The sequence below is a fragment of the Phascolarctos cinereus genome, unplaced genomic scaffold (genome assembly GCF_003287225.1).
Source record: "Phascolarctos cinereus isolate Bilbo 61053 unplaced genomic scaffold, phaCin_HiC Scaffold_5;HRSCAF=322, whole genome shotgun sequence".
Classification (NCBI taxonomy): domain Eukaryota; kingdom Metazoa; phylum Chordata; class Mammalia; order Diprotodontia; family Phascolarctidae; genus Phascolarctos; species Phascolarctos cinereus.
The window spans coordinates 402,796,440-402,820,559 of NW_027555958.1; the positions used below are offsets into that span (position 1 = coordinate 402,796,440).

The following is a 24,120-nucleotide window of genomic DNA, read 5'->3' on the forward strand; positions in this document are numbered from 1 at the left end:
GAGATGAAATACTTGAAAAATGCAAGGTAACTGGTGAGTCCTTTGGTTTGCGCCTGACATGCACATGCATGTGCAGAATCCCCTTCCAAACTGAAACTTTTGATATGTTTCCAGTCACATAGAAAATGGTGATTGCCAAAGTCAAGGAAGAGTGAACTGATTCCAGCTAGAAACATTTTATTCAAACCACTTCTTTCCCTTCTTGGAAAAACCCAAATCATTCACTGGCAAAAAGCAAATCATAGACTTCATTCATGAAATTCCAAAAGGTTTATTGCAGAGACGTTTGCAATGTGAAAGCCAACTGTTTCACACAAGTTTTAACACAGTAGCACTGGGGTCCAGTCATCTACTCACATGACATCATGAAACCAGAATTTTCAATGTCAAATTACCCTTTAGTCCAGCCCTTAACCATACAGAACCTCTTCCCAGACCGGGTCTCATTTTTCTATTGAGGTTTTAGACAGCTTAAAGAAAAGCCTGATGTCTGAGAATATAAACACATAACTGAAAACGTCTTTCAATCCAAATATATGGATGGCACATTTGTGTAAACTAGTAGCTAATAACAGTGTTCGCTAATTATTTTTTTTTGTACAGATACCAATTATTTTCCCTCTGTGGAAAAAAAAATATCAAAAGACAGGCATTATTATGAGATAGTGTTTTTCCTTTGACATTTCTTTTCCTACAAAGCAATTATATTTAAGCCCTTTTTTTTTTTGTAACGGTGGAATAGAGGAGGTATATGATTGAAGCCTAAGTCGCAACCATTTCTAAATCAGCAACAAATGTTCACTGCAGGTGTCTTTTTATAGTTACAGAATGAGTGGGAGGGACCTTAGAGGTCATCTAGTCCAATCCCCCTCATATTGGGGGTGGAAACTGGGATCCAGAGAGGTGATTGGTCCAAGTTCACCCAGGTAAATAAATGGCAGCTATCCCACGTCTGCTTGGCTGCCCACTCTGGGCTCCTTCCACCACAACATACAATACCTACTATTTAATTTTTGAACAATCTTTTAAGCACACTTTCCGTCCTTCTCAACATGCGTCTTCTAATCAATATGACAACTCATGTTATTTGCGAAACAAATAACAATCATGTAAGGTCATTGGCATAATCACACTCCTTTCCTATAGACATCATGTTTTTGGAAGGCCTGACACGGGGGGACATGGATTAATTAGGAAGAGGGGACATTAGATCATCTCTGAAATGGGATGGTAGCAAAAAGGCCTTCCTGAAGCAGGCCCCTTAGTGACTGCGCTTGCCATTGTCTGCTGCCTTGCCATACAGGTAGCCATTTCTCATATGGTCATTTGCCTATCCTGCCATCATGGCTGAGACCTCTATCTCTCTTCATGACTTTGTCAGTGGAGCCTGAAACTGAATTTGCTCCTTTGAATAAAGCTTTAGGTTTCTGGCAGAGAAGAAAGAACGACTGAGCTGGGTAGGGATCGTCAGATCAATTCTTCATTTTGTCTTCTTATCCCTTGCACCTGGAACAATGCCTTCCACATCGTAGGTGCTTAATGAGTACTGAATTGAACTGAGTGAGGTCGCTGGTTATTGAGAGGATCCAAACCTAGTCTCCTGTCTTTAGCTATGCTGCGTATGGAAAGAGAACTATTTTCTTTCATAGGTTGGTTGTTTAGTGACTGCTGCTGCTTTTTTGGACCTTATTTCTTTTCCTTAGACTTCAGGCCCTCGTGTATCCCCAAACAGACCCCAACAACCTCCTCTTGTTCGAAGCCTGGGTCTAAGAAACAGCACTGACACAAATTTTCTTTAAAGGTCTCTGCCAGTCATGAGCACAAATGTATTCCATTATGACCACAGTCCTGGGTGATCCTGACTCCCTGCCAATGGAAAGAAGGCTACCTCTATATACTCCCGATCTCTTATAACACCACCACTCCAAGCACATGAGGCACCTACAAAACCACCTTAAGTCTTGTTGCCAGCTGCACCACACCTATTGGCAGCCCGGGAGCTGTGCTTTGAATGACACTCAGTACAGCAAATCCTATTGAGGTATCCTGGGAGACTTGTACCTGGGCTCATTTCTCACTCTTCTCTAATCTCCACCCAATGGGCCTCCTCCCTCCCTCCCCTTGAGCTAGGGCTGCTGTGTTATCAGTCACCACAACTGCACCCTCCCATAAATCAGCTTCTTCTTTTCCCTGCATCAGAAACAGTGTCTGCCTCATCGCAGGCTGCACAGGAGGAAGAGTCAAAATATTTTTGTTTTAGATCCCTTCAAAAGGCTTTGAAAAATGAAATACGACCACAAAGTCACTTGACAATTTCATGATTAGAACCAACACAAGGAAAACAGACAGTTTTGAATGTTGTTAACACAATCAGGCATTTCGTGCCAACCAGCTCAACCACCCCATTTCCCAGATCTATTTCTAGATCTGCCAAATGTGACTACAGATGAAATCACTTTTGCACATCAGATATGGACTCCATGTTAAGTGTGGCAGCAAGACAGCACCTTCAGTGGGAAGCCACTGGGTTCATGCAGGGGACCCCTTTGGTTTCATTCACATGCTTAAAGTCTGAGCTCCTGAAGACCATCATTCCTCATAGAGGTGCAACAGATCAGAATGCTTTTAAGAAAACTGAAGTGGGAATATCTTGTCTTTGGGGAAGAGGTGATCCTTTGCTAGGGAAGACATTGAGATACCAAGTTTAAGAGTCCCGCAGAAGCCTTGGCTTAACCAACTTAGTTATGGGATCAGAGATTTAGCAATCCTGGAGGTCATCTAGTCCAACCCCTTCATTTTGCAGACAAGGAAACTGAGGCCTAGAGCTTGAATGACCTCTCAAGGTGGTCACATAGGTAGAAAAGGACAGTGGGGAGATTCAAACCCAGATTTGTTTTCCTCTTTGTTTAGGACTAACACCAACGAAGGAGCCATGGGAAAATGCCACCATCATGATATTAAATTGCTAGAATCCGAGGCAACAGGTTTCTCCAGGGTGGAAGGGGTGGGATTAGGTGCCCAGACTGTAACTAACTTTCAATTAATTCACTTGAGGAAAACTATTTAAATTCCTTGAGCAAAACCATGAGTGAGGATGTGGAAGATGAAGGGGGTGAAAAACTTCCAAAGCCTTGGAGACTTGAACTGACATTTTCCTGTTTGGATCAGGATAAAAAGGTCTTACAATTTGGCTTTCTCCCTATTTATATAACAGTCATAACTGCTCCCCAAATATCTGCTGTGTTGGCTTGAAAGAATTAAGGGTTTTTTATTGGTAATGTTTAAGTCCATTTTCCTCATCCCTTTGACTAAGGTTCTTCCATCTTCAGTTTCCCCTCATTCAAAACCAAGGAAAAGACATGCAGCTGGCACATGAATGAATGGCTGCCATCAATTATGTGAGGCCCATCTTGAAGTCCTATCTCATCTTTTCATTAAGAACACATTTAGAGTCATGCTCTCTTCCCTGGCAGAAAATCATTTTTACTCCCTGGAACATCTGAACCACTAACACCACAGGGTGGCAATGTTAATTAAGTCACAAGCGCCTCCTTCAAGTTCACAATCCAAGACTGGGGAAGATGGAATAATCTTTGTGACTGAACTTAAGCCATGTGGATTACATGGACAAAGCATGGTCAGCATGGCATGGCATTCATTATGGTAGCCTTTCCCCCTGAAAGTAATAAAGAGAGTCCTCATCAAAGCTATCAAACTCATTTAAAAAAATACAAAAGTTTTTTTTCCCCCCTTATGGTTACTATTTACTTGTGACAATATTTGTTAAAAATATTACCTCTGTCTTTGAGAAGAGATCATCCTCTTTGTATAATATGGAAAAATAAACTCTACAGAACACACAATCAACATTCCCCATCGCTGTCCAGGTACTTCTGGCTGTTGGAATTTCCAACAACTGTGACCAATTTAACTTGAGCACTTTTTTTCCCCAGAAGGTCAAAACCTTGTAGATATACAAACTAGTCCTTGAAGAGAGGAAAATAAGAAGGGAAAAGGTTCCTGTACCTGTTGTAAGGGGGAGAAACAAGGAAGTGAGATGCTTTATTTGGTGGCAAAAAATAAGTGTGATTGCTATAAAGGAGGGGGATATATGCCTCCTCTCATTCGCCCCGGTAATACCTGGGAAAGGATAAATGGGAAAGGCAGGGAGGCAATTAAGTCTAACATCAGTATTGCAACAAAAGTGCTTAACTTGCCTACCCGCGAGATACTTGTAAAAAAACAAAAACAAAAACAAAAACTGGGCTAGATGAATGGTAGAAGACAAAGATACATAAAAACAGTAAAATGTTTATTTCCTTAGAAAAAAAAGGGATTCGAAATGATTGTGATCACACTTCCATTTGCGTCTGAGCAAAGCCAAAACTGCAAGCTTAGTCCTTGATTAAGATACCTAGTAAGTGAGGCAATCAGCTGCTCCGGCATCACTTCCAGTATTCATGGGACAACATGCTTTGAATAGATAGTAGCTTCTCCATTTCTTCTTAGCGGAGAAACAAGGCTTGCCATAGCAACCATCCCCATCTCCCAACCTCAAAATCGCCAGTTAAGAAGCAATATTCTGGTCCATCTCTGGACTGACAAACAGCTTTAAAGAGAGGAGGGGAGGGGAAAAGGTATCAGAGAAGCTGGAACATTCTAGAAATGGAAGTTTGGTATTTGAGTTCATCACTATTTCATCTGATAGAAAATCAGCTGGGCAGCATCTGTAAGAACAACCGTGTCTGTAAGGTGAAATTTTAGAATTTTGCTGCATACCTGGACACAAAGAGGAGTGAAAAGTTGCAACAAGTTTTAACTAGCAGCAACAAAGTTTTAGAACAGTTCTTAGCAATATTCCTTTGCAAGTTCATTAAGAAACATTGTAAGTGAATGGGGCATACAATATGGAGACGATCTTCTTTTTATTATGTAGTGCTGTTTTTGTGTGTGTGTTGTAGACGACCTTCCCAAAGATCTCAACTGGGTTGTAATCTATTTACACAGTAGTAATTCCTGTTTTGACTGGTAGAATTGGCACTATGTGATATCTTCTTCTTCTGAACAGTAATCACGACCCTTTGGAGAAAAGGAAAAAAAAAAGAATATCACATGAATAAGAAATTCAATGTAGAGATAAAAACAAAATCAGTCAACAAGTTTAAGCGCTCACCACGTGCCAGGCATTGTGCTAGGTATTGGGAATGCAAAGACAAAAGATGGAAATGGTCACTGCCATCAGGCAATCAATCAATCCATCAGCAAGTGTTTATTTACTAAGTACTTACCATCTGCCAGGCACTGTGCTTCGGAAGGGGGAATACAAACCCAAAGGATGAAACGAGATACAGTCTCAAGGGGCTTACGTGCAGTAGAACTTCTCATGCCCTACTTCTCTTGGATAGCACAATCTGGATTTGCTGAGTATCTAATGATGCATAGTAGGGCCTCAAGAAATACTCACTGATTGGTTAATCCCAAAGTTTTAGCTGCCTTAAGACAGTGGAGTTAGTCTAAATAATTGCTGGGTGATTTGAGTATGAATGCTACCATTTCTGGTACCTTAAGTTTCCCCAAGAAATTCTAAAAGGGACCAGACATTTAAGAAACTTGCATCTCATCAGAAAGAACATTTCTGTCCAAAACTTGAACAAAAGTTGCTATCAAAAAGGATGCTGACAACTTACAGCTTCCATTTCTATGCTGAAATTCAGTTTAATACAGGTTTGCTCAGAGGAAGCCCTGGTTCTACTGAATCCTACATCCTACTGAGGACATAAGGAAGGGGGAGGTTAATAACAGAATCCTGGACATTGAAGTAACCTAAGAGATTATCTTCTCCAGTCCCTTATCTTAGAGAGGAAGCAACCAATCAGTAAGCATTTCTTCATCCCCTACTCCGTGCTAGGAGCTGAGGAGACAAAGGAAAAGGGAAATAGTCCCTGCCCTCAAGAAGCTTACATTCTAACAGAGGAGATAGTATGTATCAATATAGGTATAGGCCAGGGTGTCCTTAACCTTTTCTGTGCATGGATCCCCTTTGGCAGTCTGGTAAAACCTACAAACCTCTTCTCAGAATAATGTTTTTAAATGAATAAAACACATAGAATTACAAAAGAAAGTATACATTAATAAAACTAAAGATGTACTATTCCCCTATTCAAATTCACAGAACCCTTGAAATCTATCCATGGGGGGAGGGGTGGGAGTGTCTGGAGATGCTTGGCTAGCCTGTGATATTTATTATTTAGTTAACTCATCAAATGAGTTCTATTTGTAGAGTACTTTGCAAAACTTAAAGTACTAGATAAATACAAGCTATTATTATTAGAAGTATTAGTATAGAGAACTTCCAGGGGAGGGAACGCCATGTACCTATGTAGGTTAGCACCTTCTTTTCAGCGACTTGTGACTTACCCAGTCACATGGTGAGTACATGTTAGAGACGGGACTTGAACTCAGGTCTTCCTGGCTTCTAGGGCTGCCTCTCTCTAAAATGCATATTTCAATATAACTGGTTTCCTTTGTAAGCCTATGTATCTTATTTTATGCATGTGGTTGTGAGAGGGTTGCATAGGCTTCTCCAGACTGCCAAAGAGGGCTATGACATAAGAAAGGTGAAGAATCCCTGCTTTATAGTGACAAACAAAGTGAATACAAAGTAATTTGGAGTAGAGAGGGATGGCACTAGCATCTGGGGTGGAGGAAATAAAGAAAAGCTTCACGTGAAAGGTTGCATTTGAACCAAGTCTAGGGGAAGCTAGGGATTCTAAGATGCAGAGATGTGGAGGTGGTGCCTTCCAGGCATGGGGGATCTCCAGTGCAAAGGCAAAGACACGAGAGACAGGAGTGTTGTATATGAGGCCCAGGAAGAAGGCCAGTTTGGCTGGACGGGAAGTGTGGGAAGGGGAGTAATGCATAATGAGACTGGAAAGGTAGGTTGGGGCTCAGCTGTGAAGGCCTTAAACGGTCAACAGAGGAGTTAATTTTTGATCCTAGAGGTACTAGGGAACCATTGGAGTCTGCTGAGTAGGGGAGTCACATGGGAGACCATCCTACCAATCAGAGAGAACAGAAAAAGCTTCATGGCAGAGGTGGTATTTGATCTGAGTCTTGAAAAAAAGATAAAAATTCTGAGAGACGGAGATGAGCGTATATATTTTAGGCATCTGGAATCAGCTTTTGCAAATGCATGGAAGTGTGAGATAGAATGCCAATTTTGCAGTCAACTTTGGCTAGAACACAGTGTATATGATGGGGAATATTATTTTAAAAGGCTGGTAAAATCTTAGAATATTATCATGAAATGGATGGTTAGGGAATATCTTATTGATTGCAAGGAGCCAACATGGCTTCATTAAGAATAGGTTAGGCCAAACTAAAGTCATTTCCTTTTTCTAACAGGGCCATTAGACTGGTAGGGAGATCAGGGGGATGCTGTACATGTCATTTACCTCAATTTAGTAACAGATGTGACAAAGTGTCTCATTCTATTCTCACTGAAAAGATGGAGAGGTGCGGACTTCAAAGAAATCAGTTTAGAACAGGTTGAATGGTGGCAGTCTTTGGTGGCACATCCCAAAGGATCTTTCCTTGTCCTTGAGCTTTCTAACATTTTTTTTTTTCAGTGACTACGGTGTAGAGGGCACATTCATCAAATGTACTGATGACACAAAGCTGGAAGGGAAGGCTGACACATTGGATGGCAATGTCAGGATCCAAAAGTGTCTTGTTGGCTACAGCACTGGGGAGAACTTAATAAGATAAAATGTGATAGAAGTAAATGTAAAGTTGGGTTCAAGCAATTAATGTCATCAAAACAAGGCCAGTTTATCTGGAAGCTTTGGTGGCTCACAAGTTCATAATGAGTCAATAATATGATATAGCAATATGAGGCTTCATTGATAAAGGCAGACTGTCTAATGCAAGGGAGTTTATAAACCTGCTATATACTCTGTCTATGTCAGAACACATCTGAAGTATTGTGTTCAGGGTCATGCCATATTTTAAGACGACATTAATAAATTGGAGAACATCCAGAGAAGAGCAAACAAAACATGAAAGGCCATTGGGATCATGCCATAGAAGAACCTAGTAACAATTAGAGCTATCCCAAAGTGGAATGGTTTGTCTCAGAAGGCTATAGGGATTCTGCTTCTTTAGAGGTCCTAGTGAAGGCTGTATGACCACTTTTCAGGTATAGTGTAGAAGGGATTTTTATTCAGACATAGGCTGAACAGGACTATTCCTTCCATCAGGACTGGACATGTAGCTAGAAGACCTGGATGCAAATCTGGCCTCTGCCACATAATACCTGTATGACTTTGGGCAAGTCATTTCCCCCTCTCTGGGTCTTAGTTCTGTCATCTGGGGAAATGAGGGGGTGGTACTAGAAACCTTCTAACATCTTTTCCAGCTCTAAATTTAGTACCTTATCTCTAATTCTGAGAGTAGAACTACAGAGCTGTCTCTGGATACAGTTAGAGAGTACAGGGAGGAGTCATCTGGGGAGGGTTTCATTGATGAGGTGAAATTTGAAAAGTTTGGAATGAAAGGAAGATCTTGGTTTGTCAGAAAGAAGAGAAGGCAACCTAAATGAAGGAATATGCCGTGTATCTTCCACTTCAGCTCCAAAGCAGCTTGAGCAGAAGTGGCGCCCTTTTAAACAACTTACATAAGGCTTTTGTTGTTAATTCAGTTGTTTCAGTAGTATCCGGCTTTTCGTGGCCCCATTTGGGGTTTTCTTGGCAAAAACGCTGGAGTGGTTTGCCATTTCCTTCTCCAGTTCACTTTACAGATGAGGAAACTGAGGCAAACAGGGTTAAGTGACTTGCCTAGGATCACACAGGCAGTAAGTGTCTGAGGCCACATTTGAACTCAGGTCTTCCTGACTCCAGTCCCGGTCTCTATCCACTGCATCACCCAGCTGCTCTCATAAGACTTTAGTCAGAGACTATCCTGGACAGATAACAAATACACTTCCTCCTGCTAACCCTACGAGTTTGTGGCTCAGAGCATATTTAAAGATAATCCTCTGATCATGACAAAACTCCAGCTCTCATTAGTCAAAGCTGACTAAGTCTCAGCAGGTCAGAATGATGCCTCAGATGAGGGACTGTCTGTGAAGCAGTATACAGTTTTAACATACACAGACAGATAAACGTGGACCAGACAAAGCAGTAACTCAACTCAATAAATGAATCTTAGCTGCAAGTAGAAAAGCTAGATAGTGGGATGACTTACAGGTGTAATTATCAATTACAAGTGATAAATGTTTTCTCTTTTGAAAATCAGACCTCTCATACAGACCAAGAAGATTGTGATTTTGAATTTCTGATCACAGCAGCTTCTAAGAAATTATTAATAATATTTTGGATTACAATGGTCATCTCTAGATTTGGAGATTCCTTCTGCCAGAGAAAAAGCTGGTTATTTCCTCTGCAATTTATGGGCTTATATTATTGCCTGGGGGCACTGAGAGTTTCAGTGACTTGTCTATGGTCACTGAGTGTCAGAGGCAGCATTTGAACCAAGGTCTTCCTGACTCCAAGGCCAGGCTGGTATCCACCAGACCCTGCTGCTTCTCAAGAAATTGTTAGCTTAATCAAAACTGTGGCATTATTATTGCTACTAATAACAATGTAAATGCAAAGCATATAGAGTGCTAGGCTTGGAATCAGAAAGACCTGGATTCAAATCCCACTGCTGACACTTACTAGCTATGTGACTACTCTGCCACCAAGCAGCACCCTAGGATTTACCTGCTAAGTCATAGACAGTAACAATAAATCCAATTTGCTCCCTTATCAGAAGCTCCTCACATCGATTAAATCCCAGATTCTTAATGTATTCCTGTCCTAATATCTGCCACCATTCTACACAATTGAAGACCAGTTTTAGGGGATGTGGGGGTTGTGGCAATGGAGACCTTGGAAGAAAACAATGAAATGGAATAGCAGGGCCAGGGATTGTTCTGTAGTTTTCCTGAGCAGTATGACAAACATATGAAACACCAAGGTTTTTGGAAGGGATGATTCAGCCTCCTGGAGGGAGGACAGACAGGTTCCCTTGACAGCTCTCCTACAAAGAGTAAGCCTGGCTAGTGTTCATTCATACTGGCTTTTTGGGGGGCATTACAGTGAGTTTTTATCTGCAATGGTGGCTTCATCCCTCATTTAAATTAAAAAAAAACTGTGATGAAAAAGAGAACCTTAAACCCACCAGCTGTCAGAAGGCAGAAGGTGGGAGAACAGCTAGTTTTGAAGATAGCGATTTCCCTAGCTTAATTCCCTAGCAATTCCTCTCCTCCCCACCCCTTTAAAGGAGAATATAAAATAGAACTCTTTGTAAAAAATGTTTTAGGCATTCAGAATAAGTGACCATGGGGCACAATCACCTCCTTGTGCAAAGCACACACTGGTTAACTTCACCAAATTCAAAGGCGACTTTCTGCAAGGGAAGTCTTCACAAAGCCCTGGCAAGCTTAAAGAATGGAACCTCCTAATAAGTTGGACAAGGAAGGGTTGTTTAAGAAGTCGGATCCAGCTCTACTACTTATGAGCCTGGTGACAACCGGCAGGACCTTTAATTTTTCTGAGCTCCAGTTCAATGGAGGCAATAATGCTTCCATTACCTTCCACAATAACAGGGTTATTATGAAGAGCTATAGGAATAGTAAGAAGTAACTATATTTCAATATAACTGATTTCCTTCATAATCCTACATATGTTATTTTATGTATTAATTATCTTACTCTGAAAAGGGGTCTATAGGCATCCTCAGACTGTCAGGAGTCTGCAACCCAAAAAAGGTAAAGAACTCCTGATCTAGTCAACCCTCCTCCTTTTACAAATGAGGAAAGTCAGGCTCGGGGATGGAAAACGGTTTGCCCAGTGTCACACAGCTAGTAATTTGCTGAGGCAGGATTTATACTCAGCTGCTCTGATTCCAAGCCTAGTGGTCTTTCTACAAATCCATGTTCTCAACTATGGATTGCTGCAGAGCCCTAACCTATGTGGAGGGGATCGTGTCAGTGGCAGACAGTATAATGACCACCCACTTTCCATTTTCACTCAAAACATACCTGTGAGATGGCAGGATTTCTGGGATGCAATCCACAGCCAGATTTAATCAGGCACAATTACTGCAGCAGTGACATGATGCAGGGCTTCAATGGGCAATCTCCCTCTCTTTCAACACAAATAACAGCCTATCTGCCAGCCCTCTGTGTGTGCTCCTACTCTTAGAAACAACAATGAATTTGAAGCTCCAGAAGAACCTACTGCATTTAAACTCTTTCCTCATCCAGAGGAACTAGACCAAGTTTGCTTCATTCCTTCCCTTGGCATCTGTGATCAGGAACTGGAATAAACAAGCAGGAGGAAGAGAAAGGGAAAAAAATGGTCTGTGAAGCTGCAGGATTGGCACTGTGTGATGGGAAGCAGCTGGCATTTTCAGGCCTTAAGGCACAAAATTGAAAGCCAAAGGAAGCAGCAGGATATACTGCAAAGAGTGCTGGCTTGAGAGTCCGAGGACTCAGGCTCTGGTTTAGAATTTATCACCGTTTGACCTTGGATAAGTCATTGAACCATGCTGCGGCTCATTTTTCCCATCTGGAAAATGGGGGTGGTTGTTAGACTGTGTGATCTCTAAGATGCATTAGGCATATGCCATTCTGTGACTATGTGATATAAACTATGTCTACTAGTTGGGCTCCATTTCTTCTACCTCATTGTAAAATTAGAGTAGTAATAAAATCAAAATGGCAGGGCGTTTGGCAAGGTTGACCTGCGAGTGAGAAGAACCTAGATTCAAGTCTCTGATACATGGGCCAAGACTGCCCCACCCTCCCTGAACCTCCAGCTCTCTAAGACACTGAAGTGGCAAGACAGGAGTTAGACAGGGTGTTCCCCAGATCAATGAAATTGAAGGTCAAAAGCAAAAACGAACCTTTAACTGTAAACCTAGTAAGATAATAGTGGCTTTTTTTTTTTAGGAGCAGACCCTACCTCAAAGCTGGAGACAGCAGATCAATTTCCACCTAGGGTGTACTTTTCAAATGCTTTTTAGTTAACAGCCCAAACAACACATTTATAACAACAATTTTGAGAAAATGGTGGGAAAAAAAGGGAAGAAATAATTAGGTGCTGTGTTAAAGTCTCCTCCCTTTGCTTACTTCATTAGTAAAATCAATAGAGGCATTAATAGTAATCAACTACTCTAATGAGTTTTATTCTAATTAGACTCAGGCATTATTATTTCAGTTGGAAAAGATCTCATTTGTAATGAGACTCAAGAGTGTGACAGCCACTCACTGTTTCTTGGGCTACAAGTAATAATGATTATGATGAGGGCCAATAGAAACTCATGAGACCACCTACTAAGGCATGGAAGGGATGCATTCCAAGTTGGTGGAGGGAGTGTGTGCCTATCAATGAATGAATGAATCCCTGAAACACAATGAAAGAAGTAATAACAGTAGTAACAAAAGGACTTTTCATTTTCAAGACACAGAATAAGGATCAACTAACCAGACATAGCATTAACAAAGGAATAGGGAAAGGATTTTCAACATTTCCCACTACAATGACACAAGAAATGATGATTTAGTCCTAATGGAGAAGAGGAAGAGGTAGAGGAGTAGGAGGAAAGACCTCACAGCTAAAGACCATGATGGTGAAATTCCTTAGGACAAGAAATGTATAACTTTGCAGACTGCTTAGATGGTGGTATTCAGAGACTAGAAGCATTCAGGTTAGTTCCTTCAGGTCAAGAACAGTTTCTTTTTTTTTTTTTTTTAAATCTTTGTGTGCCCAACACTGAGCACAGTGCCTGGCACATGATAAATATTTATTGAGTGCTTTTCTTTCTTAGGAGCTAAAAAGGGAGATAAATTTCCATTTTTTGAGAGGATGTAATTCTCCATCTTTGGCCAGTCTCAGAATTCTCTTTCAAAAAGGGGTAATCTGCTAAATTTCTAGGCTATATCATGGCTTGGCTCAATTAAAGGGAACAGGGGGTAGCATATTTAGCTTTAACAGGGATTTATTTGCTTCTCTTCTTTGGAGTCTGCCTGCTTATATCTTCCCAAGAGAGCCAAGGTGAATAAGGTTCCAATACTATGATGCCAGGCAGTAACTTTTTAATGAAATGTATAGCAGATTGAAGTCTTTACTGGAAGAATGTTGTATTTTGAGCCAGAGGACCCCAGTTTGAATTTTGCCTCTGCCACTTACTACTTATGTGACATTAGGCAAAACACTTAACCTTGCTAGTCTTCAGTTTCCACTTGTGTAAAATTAGAGGGGTTGGACCAGAAGGCCCTGAAAGTCCCTGCTAATGCTAAGCCCATGATGCCATAGTTAGTGTGGCTTTTTCCTAACAGTTCAGTTAGAATTATAGCTTTGTCAGGCCTGCAGTTATAATCCAGCTGTCTCTTAACAGACAAGTACTTTCCACATAAGGTATTTAGAATAATCTGTTCTGAATTAATGTCATCATATGCTAGAATTTATATCAACTTATTTTATTAAGTGTAAGCTCAAAACACTTTTTAAACTCCTATTTTGGAACCTTACCTACTAACTGATAACTAATAAACTAATATAACTGAGATTAATTAATTTATTTTTCTTGAGGTTCATCTTAACAAGATTTCACTTATCTACCAAAGGGGGAAAAAGGCAAGAGAAAAATATACCACACAGTATAATTTGCTTCAGTCCCATACCTTACTCTGGATGGGTCTCAGGTTCTGAGAGCCCTTCAACTGCAGTATGGGATATATTTCTTGCTTGAATGAATTTTTGCCTTTCTCCATCTGGAAGGAAGGACATAGCCAAATGTGCACCCAATACTAAATGCTAGCATTGTGAGCTTAACACCTCCTAAGAGTACTAACAGTTGGTTTTAAGACGTAATTTCATAGTTGAACTCCTAACAGGGTCTAGCACTGGTAAAACCTGCCATCTCCTGCCTCTGGGCATTTTCTCTGGCTGTGTGCCATGCCTGGAATGCTCTTCCTCCTCATCTCCACTTCCCTGGCTTCCTTCAAGTCCCAGTTAAAATCTTCCCTTTTACAGTAAACCTTTCCCAATCCTCTCAGGGTTCCTGCCAATATATATTTCTAATACATTCTGTATACAGCTTGTGTGTATATACTTGTTTGCATATTGTTTCCCCATTAGAGGAGTTCCTTGAGAGCAGGAATTATCTTTGGACTTTTAAAAAAAAATATTCCCAGCAGTTAGTACAGTGCCTGGCACACAGCAGGTGCTTAACAAATGTTTATTGACTGGTAACGTCACTGACAATTCAGTTAACTCCCAAGTATCTGTAGAAAGTCCAGTAAAGTACTATGATGCCTGAGGGTCATAGTTCTAGAGCTAGAAAGGACCTGAGAAATCATCTGATACAACTTCCTCATTTTGTAGATGAGGAAAACCAGGCCAGGAGAGGCTGGAACGTAAACTCTTTGTGACTAGAGCTTATTTCGTTCCTGAGACCTACTTAGCTAAGTGGTTGGAACACAGTAGGAGCTTAACAAATGCTTGTTGCTTAAGTGTCTCAATAAGGTCACTTTAAGTGGCTGTGCTGGGATTCTAACTTAGATCTTACAAGTCCCACAAAAAGAGATATAGTTCTAGTACTTGGTGAGCTCATTGGGAAAACAAATCACTCACCTATGAAACCAAAGAGAACTCTAAAACATTAAAAAATGCAAAACATATCACAAACTGATCATAAAAGTCCTACGGGGACACGAGCCACATTAGCTGACACTGGTCAGGGAAGGATCCTTGGAAGAGATGAATTATTTCAAGTTGTGTTTTAAAAGGAGTGATGAACATATCTTCAAGAAAATGGAGGAACAATTAAAGACCATAGTTATGCAATGTGAGGTTTGGAATGGTAACTCAGTCTCAGCTCCCCATGACACATGATGAGATAAGGACATATTTTACAAAAGGATATAATTTTTGAAAAGCATGGATATTAAAATATTTTCAACCTCAAAGATATATAGTTAGCCCCACACCACTTAATTTAAATTCCTTAGGCTACACTAATAAAACTGGCTCCTACCTCATGTCTGTCCCCAATGGTATTAATCATTACTTTCCAACATGCTCATTTTTGTTCTGGCATGGACAGATTACATATCAATCTCTGAATGCATTTTATTCATTCTGACCTAGGTGTCTTCTAGATCTGTGATTTCATCAACTGAAACCATCTGAAGTGAAATCATCTCAACTGAGAGTTCCCTTTGAGGATATATGTCAAAACCCATTAATGCCTGCCCATCCTATGTGACTGTAGTCCACGTCTTCCCAAAAGTTTGCCACAAGAGGTCCACCCAATGTGTTAGAGACCTTCTCACTAATTATTCTCTGTTTTACTACAGACAAATCACTTAGCTTTCTAGGCTTTAGTTTCTCTACTGATGAAAATGGGGCGGGGGTGGGGTTTGAACTTAGATAGTCTCTAAATTACTTCCAATCTATGAGCCTATTATGAGTTCAGAAGATTCTTGGTTTAGGCATACCTTGTCATAAGTTTACAAATGGGCAGTGTTCTTAACTTGAATTTACCACAGCCATACCTTGGCATCACCAGCAACCTTGCCGCCATGATGGGAGAACATCACCGTGCTGCCTATGAACAAACTGCAAAGTGCTCTACAAACATCAGCTTTTTGTTTTATTTTTATTAAGAGCTCCCCAAGGACTAGAATTATATATCTTTTTGTATTGCTGTGAAAAGGGCATTAAATCTGGATTCTTTTGCAGGACCTGAGTTAGAATCCCCGTGCAGCCACTTAAAGCGAACTTGTTGTAGACCCTGGGGATGTATTTGTTATTTGGGGTATTCATTTCTTTCAGGCTTCATGCGTGATTTCTTCCCCATGGCTCTACTGCCTAATCGCTTTCAGCTGGAGAGTGAAGTGGCCATTCTTAGTGACCAGTATATAATCATATTTCACTACAGTGAAAGAAGATTCTTACTATTTAAAAACACTATTGCTACTGAGAAGACATTTACATAGAAAATGTTGAGTAGGAAAAAAGAGAAAGAATATGCCACACAATCTCTCTCTACCTCTTGTAATTACAACCTAATTAGACTGGCAGACATAACATCTTCCCTGCCAAGGAAGAGGAGGAAAAGCCGAAGAATGGAATAGAGAGAAGACAAGTACCACGATCCTCCTAATCACAGACAAGGCTGTAAAAACTGCTTTAATGGAGAAAGCATCTATCTATCTATCTACCTATCTATCTATCTATCTATCTATCTATCTATCTATCTATCTATCCATCCATCCATCCATCGATCCATGTATGTATGTATGTATGTATGTATGTATGTATGTATGTATGTATCTATCCATCCATCCATCGATCCATGTATGTATGTATGTATGTATGTATCTAATTATAATGAGGTACCCAGATAATTTCCAGAATGAAAGGTGCATACTGTAAGTAGAAAGATCATTGGATGGGGAGTAAGAGAACTTGCATTTCCTTCCAACTCTGCTACTTGCTACCTACAGAATGTTGGACAAGTCACTTAGTCCTCCACTGGCCTTAGTTTTGTCATGGGTAAGATGAGAGGGAGCAGCTAGGTGGTGCCATAGTGAACAGAGCACTTGGGACTGGAGTCAAGAAGACTCATTTTCCTGAGTTCAAATCTGGCCTCAGACACTAGCTGTGTGACCCTGGGCAAGTCACTTAACCTTGTTTGTCTTAGTTTCCTCATCTGTAAAATGGGCTGGAGAAGGAAAGGGCAAACCACTTCAGTATCTTTGCCAAGAAAACCCCAAATGGGGTCGTTGAGAGTCAAACAATACCGAAAAACAAGTGAACAACAACAACAAAAAATGGGAGGATTGGACTAGACTATTTCTAGAGTTCATTCCAGCTTTAATGCTCTATGACTTTGTTTAGTTTCTAATTACAGAAGAAAAATACATTGTCTCTTCATCAGATTGAAAGCAAGCATTTTTTCCTCTTTCTGTTTTAAATATACATGGATCAAAAAAGGGTTCTCTTGGTCTTAAATAAAAACAGGAACTATAGAAAGAATGTGAAAGCTTAGACATGCCAGGGAAATTCTTACCCATAGGCTAGATCGAGGCTGAAGGAAGTCAGGGTGCTACTAAAATTTAAACTTTTGTAACTTTAAATGATTTTGTGTAGATAATAGAATCTGTGCAATGACTATGCCCTTTTCAAAAAAGCTGTGAAAATTCTGGGTCATATCTTTTTCAGACTTCTTGCAATTGACTCAAAATGTCACCTTACATAAAATTCAACAAGTAGGGCCACATTCTGTCACTATCATCATCATCATCATCATCATCATCATCATCATCATCATCATCATCATCATCATCATCACCACCACCACCACACCATCATCATCATCACCCTCATCCTCATCAGCATCTATATGTTATCATAATGATCTCATTTTATTCTTACAATAACCCTGCCAGGTAGCTGCTATTATTATACCATTTTAAAGAGGAGGAAACCAGCTGAGGGGTTAATTGACTTGTCCCGGGACACAGCGCTAGTAAGTATCCAAGGCAGGTGTTGCTGACTTCAATGCCAATACTCTTTATGCTATACCATCTAGCGGCCATATCACATGGCGACGTGATAAGAGACTTTTTCTTTCTCTTTTTTTTTTGGGGGGTAGGGGTGAAGTGCTTTTTACTAAACAAAGCAAATGCTTGAGGTTTTTTTTTTTTCCAATAGGGAAGGAATAAATCTGTGCTGAAGCATCTGCATGTGCTTGCAACCAATGACATGCATTCACCAATCCGCTGGCAAGAGACGTTGGAGGCATTTGGAGCCATGGAACAGACTGTAGCAGCCCAGGGGGCCATGAGATCCATAACCTTGATGTTATGGGTTTTATGCCAGAGATCTTATTTCCTTGTCAAGGTGACAGTAACCAGCTCATTTCATAACTGTTTACTAAACCCTGACCCACACTTGCGCTCATTTGCGGTGTGCTCCAACCAGGATAGAGAATATCACTGGATAGTTTCTAATTCTTTGTAACTGTAGACCAATTTACAAAACAAAAGAAGCCAAGGATTCCCTGGGTGCTCTGTTTGGGTAAGTCACAGCAAGAGTGGATGTTCCTCTCGCCCCACCGCCAACCCCTCTTTGTGTGCTCATTCTAAGTAGACTTAAAGCTACAGTGGAAAATAAAACCTTAAAACTCTGGAGCAACTTGCATAAATGACCATCCAGAAGATGCTTAAATCTTTAGCCTCCCTGGGTTCACACTTTAAGACCCATAATCTAATCTCAAGCATCAAAAGAGACTTTAGATGTTATCCGATGTCCAACCTGTGTTTGAATAGGGATCTCATTAAGAACATCACCAATAAATAAATGGTCATCTAACCCAAGTCTGAAAACCTTTGGTGTGGGGAAAACTCCTTACCTACTGAGGCTGCCCAGCCCACTCTGAGACAGCTGTAATGGTTAGGGAAGTTTCTCTCAAACTGATCCTGTATCAAGTTGCCACATTTTATCCACTGCTCCTAAGTCACACTATCCTAGAATCACAGATTTGGAGCTGGAAGGGAACTCAGAGGCCATCCAGTGTTAATACCCTCATTTTACAAACAAGGAAACAGGTCCAGGGAAGTTAAAAGACTTGTCAGAGTTAATATGTGGCAGAAAAACAGGATTTGAACTCGGGTTTTCTGATTCTAAAAAACAGCCCATGTCTCTATATAAGGGTGAAATACACTGAAGTCCAGGCTGGCCAAAAGGGATTTAGATTAATACTAGAGGGCCAGCTAGGTGGCACAGTGGATAGAGCACTGGCCCTAGAGTCAGGAGGACCTGAGTTCAAATCTGGCCTCAGACACTTGATGCTTACTAGCTGTGCGACCCTGGGAAAGTCACTTAACCCCACTGCCTAGCAAAACCAAACCAAAACAAAAGGCTAATACCAGAACCAGGACCAGGATTGGCACCAGGATTAGTGTTAGGAAAAGGATGAAGAGTCTAACTCTTCAAGCGGGGTCTGGCAGCTCATGTCAGGCCTAGACAGGGGAGAAGTTCAGGTCAGTGTCCTCAGGGCCAAGGTGATCCAGCTGGTAAGTAGCGGAGATAGGATTGAAACAATTCTCTATATCAAACAAGTACTGCCACAGGGTAATTAACTTGATTTTCCTATTGAGGATTATTTACTACGACTGTCCTTATCTTTACAGACTTTGAAGGAGATTCCTTTACAGCTATAAAATGAGGCAACGCTCACTATGACTACAACTCTTTTTGTTGCTCCTTCATTTCAGTCGTGTCTGACTGTTCCTGACCCCATTTGGAGTTTTCCTGGCAGTGACGCTGGAGTGGTTTGTCACTTTCTTCTCCAGCTCTTTTTACAGATGAGAAAACTGAGGCAAACAGGGTTTTAAGTGACTTGCCCAGATTCACACAGTTAGTAGATGTCTGAGGTCACATTTGAACTCAAGTCCCTGACCATGCCAGTACTCTCTCTTTTTTTCTTTTTCTCTTTTTTTAAAGGCAATTGGGTTAAGTGACTTGCCCAGGGTCACACAGCTAGTGAGTATTATGTGTCTGAGACCGGATTTGAACTTAGATTCTCCTAACTCCAAGGCCGGAGCTCTATCTACTAGGCCACCTCGCTGCCCCTCACCAGTGATCCCTCCACTGTGCCACCTAGCTATATAAGGCAACAAGTGATCAGGGACGTCAAAACCAGTGGGACTTCAGTAGGGTAAGAGATCAAAGAAATGCCAGTTTTCCTCTTGATTATAAAGTACTCTTACTCATCGTGGGGAAGGGGCAAAAGACCAGACTGCTTTTGCACTGTCAAGTCCCCTTAGTGTGTAGCATTTATTAAATGCAGTCTTAACTATCTGTTAAACGCTTGACCGAAATGACCAGGTTTGCCTACTGAACAGCCGACTACTCTAAGTCACCTACATTTGGTCTGCTTTCTAACGGGAGTGTAATACTTAGATTCAATATAGTAAAACCTACCTGGTTGAGACTGACATAAAAAATTGTCCAAATATTCTTTGATAAGTACTGTTGCCAATCACTGTTACAATGTGCAGAAACATTTTAATAACTGATATATCATATACTCAGAGGATAGACCAGTGTCTACATAAATATATAAAAGGTCAATGTGGGCACCTAGCTTCATGAAATTGAAGCTTAAAACTGAAGTTTGCTGAAATATAACCTTATATAAGTCTTAGTTACATCAGCATGACAGATACAACAACAGAATTTCACAGAGGGCAGAAGGGGAAGGTAAAGATTTACACATCAAAGCACAGACAGTAGAAGGAGAAGATGTGCATCAGGTAAAATGATAAACTAGTCAGTAAGCACTAGGGATAAAGCTGAAATCTGCAAACTAACCAGAACTATTAACCCTGGAGCTAGTTATTTGACATGCTAATCTTAAATGAAGACATAACAAAATTGGGCGAGAAATTCCCTTATCGCTAACCAGTGAAACACCTGAGCTTAAAGTTTGACGTCTCAGCTAAATTCTGCAAGCTGTAGCAAGTGATGTGACTTGCTTCCTCAAGCAAATGGAAATAAAAGAGCCAAAAAGGAACATTTTTTCTATGATAAGACTAGGGGAGAAGTAGCGTTAGAAAGAGGCCAATCCAAATTAGTTAAATATTTTGATTATGTAACATTTTATAAAGAAATGTGCTTTATTGCTTCCAAGTGCATATAATATTTAAAACAATAGAGATGTAAGACTTGCTTTAAGGCAAAGAAAAGATCAATAAAAAGTATTTATTGTATATGTACTATACGTCTGTAACTGTGAGGGCTACAAAAATACTGTAATAATGCAATCCAAAAGCCTCTGAGAATTCTGACTCTGAGCCCTTTGGTACTTTCCCAAGATTTATTGTGAGCAATTTTGCAATTTATAGTCAGAGATGCACATTGATGGTAGCACATTGTATTTACAGACCACTGTCAGCCACAAATTCAATAGCAAAAGCATTTAATTAAGACACAAAACATTGTAGATAACAAGAGGTAATCAAGTAGTAGAATCACTTCTTTCTCCATACACAGATGGGTATAATCCCTTACAGGCCCCAAGAGGGTGAAATCTGATACCCTATTAGTACTCACTAATGCCCTGAGTATCATGACATACACAGTGGCTTCAGAACTACCTACCTACTGGTAAAAGGTGAGTGTTTAGAGCTGGCTGCCTCTTGGAGCTCCACGTAAAATTTTCAGGCTATGCTGCAGCCTGTGGAAATCTCTCTGCTTGGTTCTGGGGTCAGCAAGAATCTACCAGGAATACCCTTGGGACCAGAGAAACTATGGCAATACCACAACATCAACTTCCTATTCTGTCTTCACATTCTGACCACAACTCACAGTTTGCTCTTTCATTTCTTCTTGCTCTTACAGCTCTGTTTTAAGAATGAAACTTCTGTCTTCCTTTCATGAGATTCCTTCATTTCTTTTCTAGAGGCAGCTAGGTGGCTCAGTGGATAGAGTGCTGGACCTGGAGTGAGGAAGACCTGACTTCAAATCTGGCCTCAGAAACTTATTAGCTGTGTGATTCTGGGCTTAAACTCTACCTCAGTTTTCTCATCTAAAAACTGGGGACAATAATAGCACCTATCTCCCAGGATAATTGTAAGGCTCAAAGGAGATATTTGTAAAGAGTTTTGTAAACCTTTCATTGCTATACAAATGCTAGCTATTATTTTTTCTGAATCTTTTTAGAATTCCTTCATTCCTGGTCCAAATGATGCATCTGCTCAGTGGCCAGACATACAGTCTTCTGGAATTTCTCCTAATGAGTAATGTTTTCTGTCTTGAAAGCATCATAGGAAATGGAGTCCTGGGAATTTCCTTCTTAGCCATGTCCACAACAGAAGTATAAAACATAGTCCCTAGCCTGGAACATTATTGCACAATGTACTAAAGTGATTTTTAAAGTTATTTTTCTCTTGAAGTAGTTAAGTCAGTTATTTGCACAAGTCAGTTCCTTGTGCATAGATCTAGTCATGTCATTCCTGTGCTTGAAAAATTTCAGTAGCTCTCTGTTGTTCAAGAAGTAAAATTTACCAAAAAAAACCCAAACCCAAGAAGAAGTAAAATTTAAACTCCTTTGCCTGGCATTCAGTGCCATTTATAATCTGGTGCCATGTTACCTCTTGAGCTTTACTTCATATTACTTCCTAATATACATGGCATACAGTCCTCCAGTCAAACTGAAAGCTTCCTTTCAATGTGCCTCAAACTTTCCTGCCTCTGTACCTTTACACGTGCTGTTCCTTTTGTAAAAAAAGAGTTTTCTCTCTCCAGCTTCATCTGTTTAGTTCCTTTATAGTCCAACTCAAATGCTACCTCATATAAGAAAGAATCCCTGACCCATGTTGGTAAGACCTTCATTACTGGGACATCATATGTTGCTTTGTGCTTCTCTAATATCTATGTTTGGGTCTTGTTTCCTACTAGACTGTAAGTTTCCTTAGTGGACGGATCATGACTTATCTAACCATTTCCCCCGAGTACCTAAACACAACTTAGTAGATATTTGATAAGTGTTCGGTGAGTGGAATGAAAAAGTCATATTTATGCTATTCATTTGCCTAGCATATCCCTCTTCTCTAAATTCTCTAAGGATATGCTACTTCTGAATTAGAGGACTCCTAATTAACAAGACTCTACTAAAAATCATCACTATCCTAATTTCTTGCTACAAATAGTGTTTTGAAGAGAACAAACCAGAAATATCCCGGAAGGAGAGCTGAATGGTCAAGTTTCAAGCTGCACTGTCTAAACACTCAATAAATACTCAACAAATAAAGAGAATAAATCCAAGGAAGGGTTGGTTTAAATCTCCCAAGGTTCATTCAATTTAATTTCACATTGATCTAAGGGGAAGAAATTGAGTTATGTGACAAGTTGTGGGGCAAATGAAAATTTAAAACCCAAGGCTCAATTACTCATAATTTAGAACACCATGGTAGTTAATCATGTGTGTGTATATGTATGTGTGTATGTTACATATACACATATACATACATATGTATATTACTTGGACTTCATATGTTGTTTTTCATGTCTCTCATATCTATAACTTGTTCCCTACTAGACTCTAAGTTTTGTTAATGCAGGGATGCATTTAAATTGCAAGGACCAGATTCAGCAGATTGGTACCTGTGTTCATCCACACAGAATATAGAAATAAAGCTTAAAACTGCATCAAGACTTTTGGGGCACCTTGTATTTGGGAATGGAAAAAGCTTAGGGAGATTGTTTATAGAAATATGGAGACACATTTCAAAGTTTTGCAATGATACAATGTTCCAAGGTCTAACATTAGGACAACAGATGTTTTCTACAGAAGGAACCTGTATAAAGCTCCCTTCTTTCAATCATAGTGGTAGAATGATGAGTGGTGAAGAAGAGAAGGTAATATTTCAATGACATTTTCTTCTCAGGAATGATGATCAAATAAGAGCAGAGGTATAAAAATTGGATTAGAGGAGAAACAGAAGATAGAAGGAAGGAGAGACTACCCCATGAACGTGCACAGGTAGACTAACATTATCCCACAGTTCTTCGGTTAAAAATTCAGGAAACAGTGAGACTAGAATCATATTTTTACTAGGTCGTAACTTTTATGCAATCTACAACTACTCTCTGTCTAGAGAAAGTTTCTATCCAAGAGCTTGTCAAGTCACAAATTTTGCTTTTTCCATCTTAGATGCATCCCTATTCTCCTGCCCAAGTCAGAAAAAGGTCCTATATTGACTTGGAACAATGACCTCCACACTTAAGAAAACAAAGTGGATAATATTATAGTTTGGAAATACTTTCCAAAAACGAGTCTTCAATACTTAATCATATTCTGTAAGCTTTTAAAAACTTTGTTTTTGGTTTAAGTTTTTATACAATATTCCTGCCTACCAAGCAAATCTATTTATTACCAGGAAGCCAGGGAAAACCAGTAGAGAATGGAAGACTTTGTTAAGAGGTAATAGGGCACTTTCTTCTTTTCTTGCTCTTTACTAACAAAAGGTTATTAGTGTAGGCGGAAACGACAAGCCTG

General features: G+C 40.1%; 1 protein-coding gene across 4 annotated transcripts in view; it reads right to left on the minus strand.

Moving 5' to 3' along the window:
* Positions 1-251: 251 nt before the first annotated feature.
* CUNH1orf21 (chromosome unknown C1orf21 homolog) overlaps positions 252-24,120 on the minus strand; it is a 265,651-nt gene continuing 241,782 nt past the window's right edge. For all 4 annotated transcript variants that reach the window (XM_020984395.2, XM_020984393.2, XM_020984394.2 and 1 more), the window contains one exon: positions 252-5,079. In XM_020984395.2, coding sequence (XP_020840054.1) covers positions 5,041-5,079 — 39 coding nt within the window. In that variant the 3' untranslated portion in view covers positions 252-5,040. The remainder of the gene's footprint in view (positions 5,080-24,120) is intronic.